This window comes from Heterodontus francisci, chromosome 25 (assembly GCF_036365525.1).
Source record: "Heterodontus francisci isolate sHetFra1 chromosome 25, sHetFra1.hap1, whole genome shotgun sequence".
NCBI lineage: Eukaryota > Metazoa > Chordata > Chondrichthyes > Heterodontiformes > Heterodontidae > Heterodontus > Heterodontus francisci.
Window position 1 is genome coordinate 74,400,270 of NC_090395.1, and position 13,474 is coordinate 74,413,743.

General features: G+C 45.8%; 1 protein-coding gene across 3 annotated transcripts in view; it reads right to left on the reverse strand.

Annotated features, from left to right (window-relative positions):
- Positions 1 to 3,323: 3,323 nt before the first annotated feature.
- The window catches only part of LOC137383996 (tyrosine-protein phosphatase non-receptor type 22-like), a 104,858-nt gene continuing 94,707 nt past the window's right edge, over positions 3,324 to 13,474 (reverse strand). For all 3 annotated transcript variants that reach the window (XM_068057518.1, XM_068057519.1, XM_068057521.1), the window contains exons 18-21: positions 11,932 to 12,026; positions 8,243 to 8,273; positions 6,337 to 6,417; positions 3,324 to 4,027 (exon numbers count right to left, since the gene is read on the reverse strand). In XM_068057518.1, coding sequence (XP_067913619.1) covers positions 3,966 to 4,027; positions 6,337 to 6,417; positions 8,243 to 8,273; positions 11,932 to 12,026 — 269 coding nt within the window. In that variant the 3' untranslated portion in view covers positions 3,324 to 3,965. The remainder of the gene's footprint in view (positions 4,028 to 6,336; positions 6,418 to 8,242; positions 8,274 to 11,931; positions 12,027 to 13,474) is intronic.

A 13,474-nucleotide genomic window follows, 5' to 3' on the forward strand; every position in this document is an offset into this window, starting at 1 on the left:
AAGGTCCCACACAGGAGGTTAGGAAACAAAATTAGAGAACATGGATTGGGGGTAATATACTAGTATGGATTGAGAATTGGTTAACAGACAGAAAACAGATAGTAGGAATAAACAGGTCATTCTTTGGATGGCAGGCTGTTACTAGTGGGGTACCACAAGGATCAGTGCTGCGGCCACGGCTGTTCACAATCTATATAAATGATTTGGATGTGGGGACCAGATGTAATATTTCCAAATTTGCTGATGACACAAAACTAGCCGGGAATGTATGTTATGAGGAGGGTGCAAGGAGGCTTCAAGGGGACTTGGACAGGCTGAGTGAATGTGCAAGAACATGGCAGATGGAATATAATGTGAATAAGTGTGAAGTGATCCACTTTGGTAGAAAAAACAGAAAGGCAGAGTATTTCTTCAATGGTATTATGAAAGTGCTTCCATTTTAAAATATTTTTTGAGGCTTCGTGTTTTAGAATTATGGAAATGGATTCATTGGAGGACTGAAGTGATTCCATAGATGCTGGTCTTTTTTTTGAAGGGTCACTGGAAGGACTCTGTTTAAAAACAACATTTACTGGATCTCACATGTCTTCAGCTATCTAAACAGGTGCCTTCTGACTATGGGAGTTATTTACAAGAGAAGTGACATGTCAAAATTTATGGTGCTCAAGAGCGGGTTTCATTTTTGAATACTGTTTTGAGTCAGTTGGGTTTGTAGCCTGCTGAAAGAAACAGCCAGCTCATCTTTTCTCCACCTCTCTGAGAAACCCTGCAAAAAATGCAGTGTGAGATAGCTGTAATGCCTGATGCCGCACATCTGCTAAGAAGTTTTTGGAAGACTTCCTCTCGACATCTCCTGAACGAACTGCTTCTGAAAAGATCCCAGTGATCCGTCTACATGTACTCGGACGCCAGACTGTATGCCATCTGGAACATAACATTTCCTTTTTCTTCAAGAATTAACAAGTTCTTTTGCCTAAGCATCTTTATTTTCCCTTTAACCAGTGTGTGCGTGTGTGTATGTGTGACGGAAACTACACTTGCCAAATAGAAACATGTTAATTTCGGCATATGGAACACTATTTGAACATTTACTGGACATTGAACATAACTTATTTAAAAGGACCCCACAGAGCAGTGGCTGAAAACATGCCTGCACATTTACATTATGAGAGACAGTTGCACAGTGCTCCCTGATTCAATTAGCCAGATGGGCTTTGTCGATAGTAATGATCAAAAGATATTGAGAGTCATTGTCGCTGTAAGAGCCAGGATTCCACCTACAACCCCCCACCCCCCCCCCCCCTCCCCCTGCCACTGCATGTGTGCAGTAAGCTTTGAAGAATCAACAACACTCGCAGGTGATCCTGTGTCAAACAAAGAGCTGGTCACATGACTAACCCGCTGGCCAACCTGGAAATTGATTGAATTGTGCATCACAGAAAAGGTTTGAGACAGCCGGCAATTTTGAAGACCAAAGAGAAGGAAGGTCTCTCTCTCTCACACAAGGTTCCAGGGACCCACGGAAGTAACTTAACCCTCAAGACAGAAGACCCCTGCAGCCTTCTGGTACCAGTTTGAAAGCATGCACTGGGCCCCAACGAGAACTGCAAGGCTTAACCTCAATCAAAGACTTCACAGCAAAACTAAAAAACAGTAACTGAACCCATCTACTACTTCAAACCTTCCCCCCCTTTAATTCTTTCTCCTCATCTGTATTTAGTTGTGTGTGTGTGTTTTTCGTATACGCATGCTAGTGTGGTTGCGTTGCGTATTTTTAGTAATTTTAACTGAGTTAGAGTGTTAGGGTTAATAAACTTGCACCTTTCTTGTTTAAACCTGAGAAAGTCTGTCTGGTTGATTCCTTTACAATGACAACTAGAGAGCAGTGAACAAGGACTCGCTGAGGTGAAGCTAAAATCACTATGTTTTTAAAAGTTAAACCCTGTTACGTCCAAACCAGGAAAGGGGTGAGTGGGGAGCCTGAGACACCTTCCTCACCTGGTCGTAACAATATGTATGTTGGGTATTTAGCAGGGAATATATATATTTGCTGTCATATTTCAAACTGTTTGTTAAAGCTTTGCATCTTCATTGATTAAGTCCTGTTTTATAATAAATTAATAATTTTGTTGTTTATTAAAGAAACTTCGTTGGTGGATTTTATTCTGAAACTAAAAAAAAAGAGTATAATTGGCCATATCGATATCGATTGGCCATATTAGATATATGTTTTGACCAGCGGAGAAGTGGAACTAGAGAAATATAGTGCACTCCTCCCACCTCAGTTGTAACAATGGTGAGAGGTTGGAAAGTGTTGATGTCCAAAGAGACCTGGGGGTCCTTGTTCGTGAGTCACTAAAAGCTAGTATGCAGATGCAGCAAGCAATTAGGAAGGCAAATGGTATGTTGGCCTTCATTGCAAGGGGATTTGAGTACAGGAGTAAAGGTGCATTGCTGCAGTTATATAAAGCCTTGGTGAGACCACACCTGGAGTATTGTGTACAGTTTCGGTCTCCTTATCTAAGGAAGGATATACTTGCCATAGAGAGTGCAACGGAGGTTCACCAGACTAACCCTGGGATGACAGGATTGTCTATTGAGGAGAAATTGCAGAAACTGGGCCTGTATTCTCCAGACTTTCGAAGAATGAGAGGTGATCTCATTGAACTTACAAAATTCTTACAGGCCGTGACAGGGTAGATGTGGATAGGATGTTTCCTCTGGCTGGTGAGTCTAGAACCAGGGGACACAGTCTCGGAATGAAGGGTAGGCCATTTAAGACTGAGATGAAGAGGAATTTCTTTACTCAAAGCGTGGTGATGGAGTAGAGGTAGATGATCAACCATGATCTGTTTGAATGGCGGAGCAGGCTCTCCGGGACGAATAGCCGACTCCTGCTCCTATTTCCTATGTTCCAATGTACGGCACTGGATTCACTCTGTCCGCACTGCCCCCAGCACGGCATTGGATTCACCCTGTCCGCACTGCCACCCTCATGGCACTGGATTCACCCTGTCCGCACTGCCCCCCGGCACGGCACTGGATTCACCCTGTCCGCACTGCCCCCCGGCACGGCACTTGATTCACTCTGTCCGCACTCCCCCCGGCACGGCACTGGATTCACTCTGTCCGCACTCCCCCCGGCACGGCACTGGATTCACTCTGTCCGCACTCCCCCCGGCACAGCACTGGATTCACTCTGTCCGCACTCCCCCCGGCACGGCACTGGATTCACTCTGTCCGCACTCCCCCCGGCACGGCACTGGATTCACTCTGTCCGCACTCCCCCCAGTACTGCAAATCCCAGTGAAAATGCAAATCACCAGTTTCAAATATATTTATTACAGATTCATCCCCAAACCCACTGAAAATGTACAAATGTTGGGAAAAGACATTTCCAGCCAGCGGGAAAAGATTAAGCCTCCAACTGTCAGCCTGGCAGCCAGCTCATCACCACCCTACATGCCCACACACTGACACACCGATCTCAGTGTGTGATTGATTATTTTCCTAATCGTGCACGACTTCTGCTTCTACAGAGAAGGAGCTGGAAGGAGCTTCAGATCTTTAAAATGTGCAACAATTTAAGTTTATAGGATACAAATATGTAAATATATCTGACTGTAAAGCTGAGGTTCCTGAAGTCCTTCAGCAAGTTGTCCCAGGACAGGGGTGGAATTCCTCTACTAATAAAATGTCACAGAATCCTTTTATCAGAGACTCGCTCATGAAACTGTGGGGAAGCAAAGCTTGGAAATATGCAGTTTCAGAAAAACGGGATTTCACTCATGCTTTGTTCATTATGAAGGACAGCAGGAATTCTCCTGCTTCCTTGCGAGAGGAATTACGCATCATCCTGGGAGATGGCGTTTCTGATGGAGCAAATCAGGAGATAAGGCTGGTACCAATGATCAAGCCTTGTCCTGTTTGGTTTAGGGTGCAAGAGGACTTCACTGACGGCAGTTTCAGACCCAGTCCGAGGGAGGATTTCTTGGTCCTTTTGGTTTCACAAAGCGGTTCTTGAATCCTACAATAAATAAATAACGTAGAATTATAAAATATTTACATCACAGAAACGGGCCATTTGGCCCAACTGGTGTTTATGAACCTCCTTTCACCTTCATTCATCTCAGTCTGTCAGCATATCCTTATATTCCTTTCTCCCTCATGTGCTTATCCAGCTTCCCCTTAAATGTATCTATACTATTCACCTCAACTTGTCCATGTAGTAGCGAGTTCCACATTCTCACCACTCTCTGGGTAATAATCAATACGTTGATATTGATGATCAGTTGCCTGCCGTGCATTAGGAATTTCAGTGACATTGTGGAACAGAGACTTTCGACACTGACACAACACATGGAAAACTAAACTCCATCTATGATCAGGTCCATTGCAGGAACTGAGTTTGTTTGCATTCATGCTCTCTGTCTCTTGAAGTTCCCAGCTCAAAACTGCCCCAGTTGATGCTGTAACAAAAAACACCGTAGCTAGCCTTGCAGACTGTAGGCAATGGAGCTGCACTGCTCGAGGAGAAACTTCCCCAAAATGAATAAGAGAAGAACTTTTTTTATAACTAATGACATGACTGTAAATGTATGACGTTGTTCTGCATTTCAAGCAAAGAAAGGAGCAGCAAGTGAATGTTGACTTTGGAATTGAGAAACCGCTGTTCATTTGGTCTCAACTTGTCCTTTTCTCGTATATTTGTGTCTCTCCTTTTACAAGATTCAGACTGATTCCAGCAGTTAGAAATCATGATTCATGTTCATCATACACAATGATCAACAAGCTTGTACCAATATATATTCCAACAACACCTTACATTCATATAGCCCCTTTAACGTAGTAAAGAGGTAACAGAGAGGGTTGATACAGCGCCACACAACAGACTTGTGAGCAAGTTATGGCTCATGAAATAAAAGGGACGGTAGCAACATGGATACAAAGAGTAGTGGCAAATGGATGTTTTTCGGGCTGGAGGAAGGTTTGTCGTGGAGTTCCCCAGGGATCAGTGTTGGGACTCTTGCTTTTCCTGATATATATTAATGACCTAGAGGCCACAAATTCAAAATTTACAGATGATACGAAACATGGAAGCATTGTGAACTGTGAGGAGGATAGTGTAAAACTTCAAAAGAACATAGACAAGTTGGTGAAATGGGCAGACAGGTGGCAGATGAAGTTCAATGCAGATAAAGGTGAAGTGATTCATTTTGGTAGGAAGAACATGGAGAGACAATATAGAATAAAGGGTACAATTCTAAAGGGGGTGCAGGAGCAGAGGGACCTGGGTGTATATGTGCAAAAGTCATTGAAGGTGGCAGGACAGGTTGAGAGAGCAGTTAATAAAGCATACAGTATCCTGGGCTTTATTAATAGGGGCATAGAGTATAAGAGCAAGGAGGTTATGCATTTTTTTTCTCCAGAAAGGGAAACTGGAGAATTTTGTAGCTTTCAGAGAGGGAGATCAGATTTCCAGCCACTTGAAGATCAATTGAATCTTCAATAACTGGGCGAATTGAAATTTTCACACTGCTGAGTGTGGGGAGGGGAACTAAGCTGCTTTAATGAAGTGCTACAAAAACACCAGTCCATAACATCCATAAACCATGCACATCTCAAATACCGCGTCCAGTGGCAGCATTGCATTGGACTCATTATCCACTCCCTCCACCACCAGCACACTGTGGCAGCAGTGTGAACCATCTACAGATCTTCAGCAACTCACCAAGGGCTCCTTTGACAGCAGCTCCCAAACCCACGACCTCTACTACCTAGAAGGACAACGGCAGCAGAAGCAGGGGAACATCACCACCTGCAAGTTCCGCTCCAAGTCACACACCATCCAGACTTGGAACTATATCGCCGTTCCTTCACTGTCGCTGGATCAAAATCTTGGAACTCCCTCCCTGAAGCACTGTGGGTGTACCTACACCACACAGACTGCAGTGGGTCAGGAAAGTGGCTCACCACCACCTTCTCAAGAGCAATTAGGGACGGGCAATAAATGCTGGCCTTGCCAGCCATGTCCACATCCTGAGAATTAATGAGAAAACTCTGCATTCTGTAAAGTAGAACAAATTATTGTTTTAAAATTTAAAATGTGCCCAATGTTCATTTCTAAATATGGATGGTTTAAAATTATTATTTTTTTTTAAACTTAGAATCAGATGGCATTTACAAATCCCAGAAACATTTAGTTCTTCCATTAGAGTGTTGAGTGTCTGTGCACCAGGGCTGTTCCAGCCAATTGCTGTAAAAACAGGTGCCACAACCATCTGCTTAGAGTGGTTGGTGCCAAATCTCAGCTTCGGTACACACTAATAAACTCACCAAAGTTCAGAAAGGAGCGAGTGTGTTCTGTGCTTCGTTCAGTCTCTGCAGCTCTGGGCGTTGTGGGGATGCTGCTTATTGCTGCAGACATAGAGAGGGAGACATGTGTAAAGTAGCATTAACCATAGTCAGTAGCACACATTCCACTGGCTCAGCCACGAGGTTTTTGTTGGCAAATTTAAATTTCTGGTTAAAAGGCTGAAAAAATAAACTTCCTATTTACAGTCAGATAAACAAAGTCCTTCACACAATTAATTAGTGATAGATGTTTTAAAGAAACACTGCATTTATAAAGCACCTTTCACAACCTTAGGATGCCCAAAACGCTTTACAGCTAATTAAGTACTTTTTGAAGTGTAGTCATTGTTGTAATGTAGGACACGCAACAGCCAATTTGTGGACAACAAGATCCCACAAACAGATCGTGATAATGATCAAATAATCTATTTTAATAATGTTGATCGGAGAACAAATATCGGCCAGAACTCTTCTTTGAATAGCGTCATGGGATGTTTTATTTCCACCTGGGAGGACAGACGGGTACTCGGTTTAATGTCTCACCCAAAAGATAGTACCTCTGACAGTGCAGCATTCCCTCAGTACTGTACTGGGAGTGTCAGCCTTGAGTTTTGTGCTCAAGTCTCTGGAATGGGACTTGAACCCACGACCTACTGACTCAGAGGAGAGAGCACAATCCACAGAGCCACTACAAACGAAGCAGCCACTTTGCACAAAGGACAATCCTACAAGCACCTGCTGAGTGAACAACTAACATTGACCACACACAGATCATGCAGTCACCAACTTTCCATCATGATAGAATGGTAAATGGACAGTGCACTGGCAAGAGTGGGGTGGGTTAGATTAACCTGATCTCAGAAGTACAGTGATGCTTCAAAATGACTATGTCAGATGTTCTGTCTGTGTCTGCTGTCTTGTACAGATGGAACTTTCATCACATAGATAAATATATGAAAACAAAAACATTTGCAGGGCAATGGGAAAAGAGCAAGGCAATGGGACTAATTGGATAGCTCTTTCAAAGAGCCAGCACAGGAACAATGGAACGAATGGCCTGCTCTGTATGATTCTCTGACCTTGGGATAAATTTTACCACTGGCTTTGGGACTCCGACATTGGGACCAATTGGGGGTCCCGAGTCCACACTTGTTGGCAGCGGGACTGGTTTAGCGATTTTACTGGAGGCGGTCTCCTAATTGGCTGCCTCCGGGCATGGTGGGTGGGCTCCTGATGCTGCTAGTCCAATCACAGGGCTGGCAGCTCTGAAGCCTCAGCAGCCCCACTGAAAATGATGGGTGCTACTAAGGCAGCTAGGAAACCTTGGGCACGCCTCAAAGTGGGGGCACCCTCGGAGAGGTGAGTATAATTTAAATTCTGGATGGCCGAGGGCAGAAGGCCTGAGTGGAGGGGAAACCCCTCCGGGGGAGGGTGGTTGGGGCCACAGGGGCTACTTTTCCTGCCTGTGGCCCCCTCTGTCGGGCATGGAACCTCTGGCTCTAAAGCCCCCTGGGTTGCTGCAGGGAGACCGCCTCCATAAAGCTGGCAGCCTCCCCAAGTGGTGAGGCGGTCAAGCTGCCACTGGCAAAATGCTGGCTGCCCTAAAAAATGGACCCTAATTGGGGACTTAATTATGCAACTCAGCTGCCTGCCACCATGCAGGAGGCAGCCAACCTGTTTCCCTGCCAACCCAGGAAACATCCCCAACAACAGGACTGCATTGGGGAACCATCCCGACGTGGCTGCCCACTATTTCACCAGCCGCCCCACTACCCTTCCCCCCAACCCCTCCCCACCCCCATTCCCACCACCACAGGGCCAGTAAAATTCTACCCCTTATTTCTCAATGGCACAAATATTAATTTCATTATGAACATAATCCACTTACTCTTCTTCATGCCTCGTAGAATTTTCATACTCTGCAAACAGTCAGAGAGAGAGACATAGAATCACAAATAGGATCTTTGAAAGGGCTGGTGCAATGCTCTGAATTATTACAGATCTATTTGTCATTTCAATCAATGTTCCCACCAACAGCAGCTAGAGAAACTAACCTGGGGAAGTGAAGCAACAATCTGTAACCCGACTGGAGTGAGAACTGAAAGTTAGTTTGTACTCGAAATAACTCGTAGGGTGTTTGGCTGCTAGCTTCTTTAACAGGGGTGCTGAGTTTATTTATTTATTGATCCAGCACTAAAACAGGCCCTTCGGCCCACCGAGTCTGTGCCTACCATCAACCACCCCATTTATACTAATCCTATATTCCGACCACATCCCCTATATTCCCCTACCAATACTAGGGGCAATTTATAATGGCCAATTTACCTATCAAACTGCAAGTCTTAGGCTGTGGGAGGAAACCGGAGCACCCGGCGAAAACCCACACGGTCGCAGGGAGAACTTGCAAACACAGGCAGTACCCAGAATCGAATCCGGGTCCCTGGAGCTGTGAGGCTGTGGTGCTAACCACTGCGCCACTGTGCCGCCCTAGCAGGACCTTAGCAAGACCAGCATTTATTGCCCATCCCTAATTACCCTTGAGAAGGTGGTGGTGAGCTGCCTTCTTGAACCACTGCAGTCCACAGTGTTGTTAGAAAGCCTAAATGGAGGACAGAGGAACCTGATTGACTATTGGTGGTGACAGGGATGATCTGATAAGGTGCTTAAAATGAGAAAGGGTTTCGACAGAGTGGATACAGAAAGAAACTATTTCCTCTGGTGGGGGAATCCAAAACCATGGGGTGTAATCTTAAATTCGAGCCAGGCCATTCAGGGATGATGTCAGGAAGCACTTCTTCACACAAAAGGGAGTGGAAATCTGGAAGTCTCTCCCCCAAAAGGTTGTGGATCAACTGAAATTTTTAAGACCGAGATTGATTGATTTTTTGCTGGGTGAGAGTATCAAGGGATATGGAGCAAAGACAGGTAAATGAAGTTGAGGTGCAGATCAGCCATGATCTAATTGAATGGCAGAACAGGCTTGAGGGGCTGAATGGCCTCCTCCTGTTCCTAGATTACAACTCCTGGGAGTGAAACATATTCCTTTTATACAGATGCCACCTGCTGGAACTGAAAGGTTCCTCACATGCACTTTATAGAATGAACGAAACACAGTGAGTTGTTGTGATCTGGAACACGCTGCCTGAAAGGGCAGTGGAAGCAGATTCAATAGTAACTTTCAAAAGGGAATTGGATAAATACTTGAAGGGAAAACAATTGTAGGGCTATGGGGAAAGAGCAGGGGGATTGGGATTAATTGGATAGCTCTTTCAAATAGCCAGCACAGGCACGATGGGCCAAATGGCCCCTTCTGTGCTGTAACATTCGATGATTCTATAAATACTCAACAGGACCGGCAGCATCAGTGAAGAGAGAAACAGAGTTAATGTTTCAAGTCGATGACCTTTATCAGAATTGAATGATAATAGAGATTAGCTAATCTCTAACTGATCTCGAACATCTTCCAGTTCTAATGAAAGGCCATTGACCTGAAATGTTAACTCAATTTCTCTTTCCACAGATGTTGCCGGACCTGTTGAGCATTTTCTGTTTTCACTTCAGATTCCCAGCATCGGCAGTATTGTATTAAAAAAAAACAGTTTATTATTTTTCTGTCCCTCCTGCCCTGAAATTGTGAGCATTACTGAGCAACAGGATCTTCCTCTGATACCCTAGATGACGAATGTCAGTCAGCTGTTCAACTGTGGGAAGCTTCACCATCAGTCCTGATCTTGTCCAGAGGCTCACTGCCAATATGGATCACTGCAGCAGGAGCAGGAACCCTGGCTCATTTCACCCCCTCCTCTACTTAGCCCAGACTTACTGAGTCCAATTATGATTCCACTTCCCACCTTGCTGAGATCAGCCAAGTCAGCACTGGGCACCAGCGTGTTAGCGACTCAGTAAGACATTAGGAGTGGATTTTAAACACCTTTTTAGATTAGAGATACAGCACTGAAACAGGCCCTTCGGCCCACCGAGTCTGTGCCGAACATCAACCACCCATTTATACTAATCCTACACTAATCCCATATTCCTACCAAACATCCCCACCTGTCCCTATATTTCCCTACCACCTACCTAGTGACAATTTATAATGGCCAATTTACCTATCAACCTGCAAGTCTTTTGGCTTGTGGGAGGAAATCGGAGCACCCGGAGAAAACCCACGCAGACACAGGGAGAACTTGCAAACTCCACACAGGCAGTACCCGGAATCGACAGAAACAGATCAGCCATTAATTAATCCAATTGGTTAACAAGGAGTCTGTTTCCAATTCGCTGTGGGAGAACAGTGCGTCTGGAGGATGGACCAATGACGGAGGCGGGGTGGAAGGGCCGAGGTTTATGTGATAAAACCTCCAGGAATAAACCTAACCAAAGTTGGCAACCCGACTCAGAAATCCTGCCATGGCAATGAGGTATGGCAAATGTTGGTGTTCCAATGAATATGAGTTCAAATCCCACAGAGGATGCTCAGGTTGGGGTGTCAGTGGCAAGGCCAGCATTTACTGTCCATCTCCAGCTGTCCTTGTGTAGCTGGTGATGGATCTTAGAATGATACAGCATGGGAGGCCATTCAGCCCTTCGTGCCGGTTCTTTGAAAGAGCCTTTTTCTTGAAGGTTTAATATAACAATGTAAGAGGGTGGTTAAGAGTCAAACACATTGCTGTGGGGCTGGAGTCACATATAGGCCCAGAGCTGGCAAGGACTGCAGCTATCCTTCCCTGCAAGACATTATTGGGCCAGTTTATTTCCAGATTTTTAAAACAGGCATGGTGGGATTTGAACTCGGGTTCTCTGGATTGCTAGTTTAGTAACATACTACAGTATACTACTGCACTCTGTTGATGTACTTATTACATATAAAGTTCTGTGGAAGTATGAGTCTTAACAGCATTGTAAACTTTACAGTGTCTCCACACTGCCAAACCAGACTTTAAATGTAGAGTTTTCCAGTCACTGCAGCAATGCAGTGACACCATTATTCCTTTGTTTTCTTTTGAAAGGTATTTTAGTTTAAGCTTAGTCACGGTCTGATCATGTTACTGAGTTGGCTGACTGGGGACAGGTTGCTAAGTTTGGCAGTATGAGGGGCCCAGGCTGAGGTAATGACTGGTTACGTTACGAACGTGGAACTCGCTTCTACAGGGTTAGGTGAATAGCAGAGATGGATTTAAGGGGAAGTTAGATAAATAGATGAGGAAGAATGGAATAGAAGGTTATGCTGATAGGATTAGATGAAGTAGGTGGGGGAGGGGGGGGGGGAGGCTCATGTAGAGCATAAACACCAGCTGGGCCGAATGGCCTGTTTTTAAAATTCAAATAATTCTAATTTATTTCTGCTTTCTCATTATGCGCAACCTGAAAACAGTTCCTGAAACCACTTCCCCAACTGCTACTTGTTGTCACAAAATACTTGGAAAGCAAAACCTCCACAAATGACACAGAAAGTAAAATGTCAGTTAAACATCCTTTGCTATAACTGATTTATATATATATATTCAGTGCTGATGCCAGGACTCTATCTCTAGACAAGGATTAAACACGGTCATTGAACAGACGGATCTTCCTCACCTTGCTCCTTGCGAAGGGCTTGTTGGGATCAGCTGATGATCCAGGATTCTGGATCTCGGGTGATGAAGTTGGGCTAGATGCAGGTTGTGGCAAAGCTGCAGGTAAAATGAAGAAACAGTCACACTTAATAAATAAGGAGGCAGAAAGTTACAACCTGGAATCACCAGGACAATCGGACAACCACCAGGAGACTCACTGGGAGAATCAACGGGACAACCACCAGGAGACTCACTGGGAGAATCACCGGGACAATCGGACAACCACCAGGAGACTCACTGGGAGAATCAACGGGACAACCACCAGGAGACTCACTGGGAGAATCACCGGGAAAATGGGACAACCACCAGGAGACTTGCTGGGAGAATAACCGGGACAATGGGACAACCACCAGGAGACTCACTGGGAGAATCACCGGGACAATGGGACAACCACCAGCTGACTCACTGGGAGAATCACCTGGACAATGGGCCAACCACCAGCTGACTCACTGGGAGAATCACCGGGACAATGGGACAACCACCAGGAGACTCAACGGGACAATGGGACAACCACCAGGAGACTCACTGGGAGAATCACCGGGACCATGGGACAACCACCAGGAGACTCACTGGGAGAATCACTGGGACGATCGGACAACCACCAGGAGACTCACTGGGAGAATCAACGGGACAACCACCAGGAGACTCACTGGGAGAATCACCAGGACAATAGGACAACCACCAGCAGACTCACTGGGAGAATCAACGGAACAATGGGACAACCACCAGGAGACTCACTGGGAGAATCACTGGGACAATCGGACAACCACCAGGAGACTCACTGGGAGAATCAATGGGACAACCACCAGGAGACTCACTGGGAGAATCACCGGGACAATGGGACAACCACCAGGAGACTCACTGGGAGAATAACCGGGACAATGGGACAACCACCAGGAGACTCACTGGGAGAATCACCGGGACAATGGGACAACCACCAGGAGACTCACTGGGAGAATCACCGGGACAATAGGACAACCACCAGCAGACTCACTGGGAGAATCAACGGAACTATGGGACAACCACCAGGAGACGCACTGGGAGAATCACCGGGACAATGGGACAACCACCAGGAGACTCACTGGGAGAATCACCGGGACAATAGGACAACCACCAGGAGACTCACTGGGAGAATCACCGGGACAATGGGACAACCACCAGGAGACTCACTGGGAGAATAACTGGGACAATGGGACAACCACCAGGAGACTCACTGGGAGAATCACCGGGACAATAGGACAACCACCAGCAGACTCACTGGGAGAATCAACGGGACAATGGGACAACCACCAGGAGACGCACTGGGAGAATCACCGGGACAATGGGACAACCACCAGGAGACTCACTGGGAGAATCACCGGGACAATAGGACAACCACCAGGAGACTCACTGGGAGAATCACCGGGACAATCGGACAACCACCAGGAGACTCACTGGGAGAATCACCGGGACAATGGGACAACCACCAGGAGACTCACTGGGAGAATCACCGGGACAATGGGACA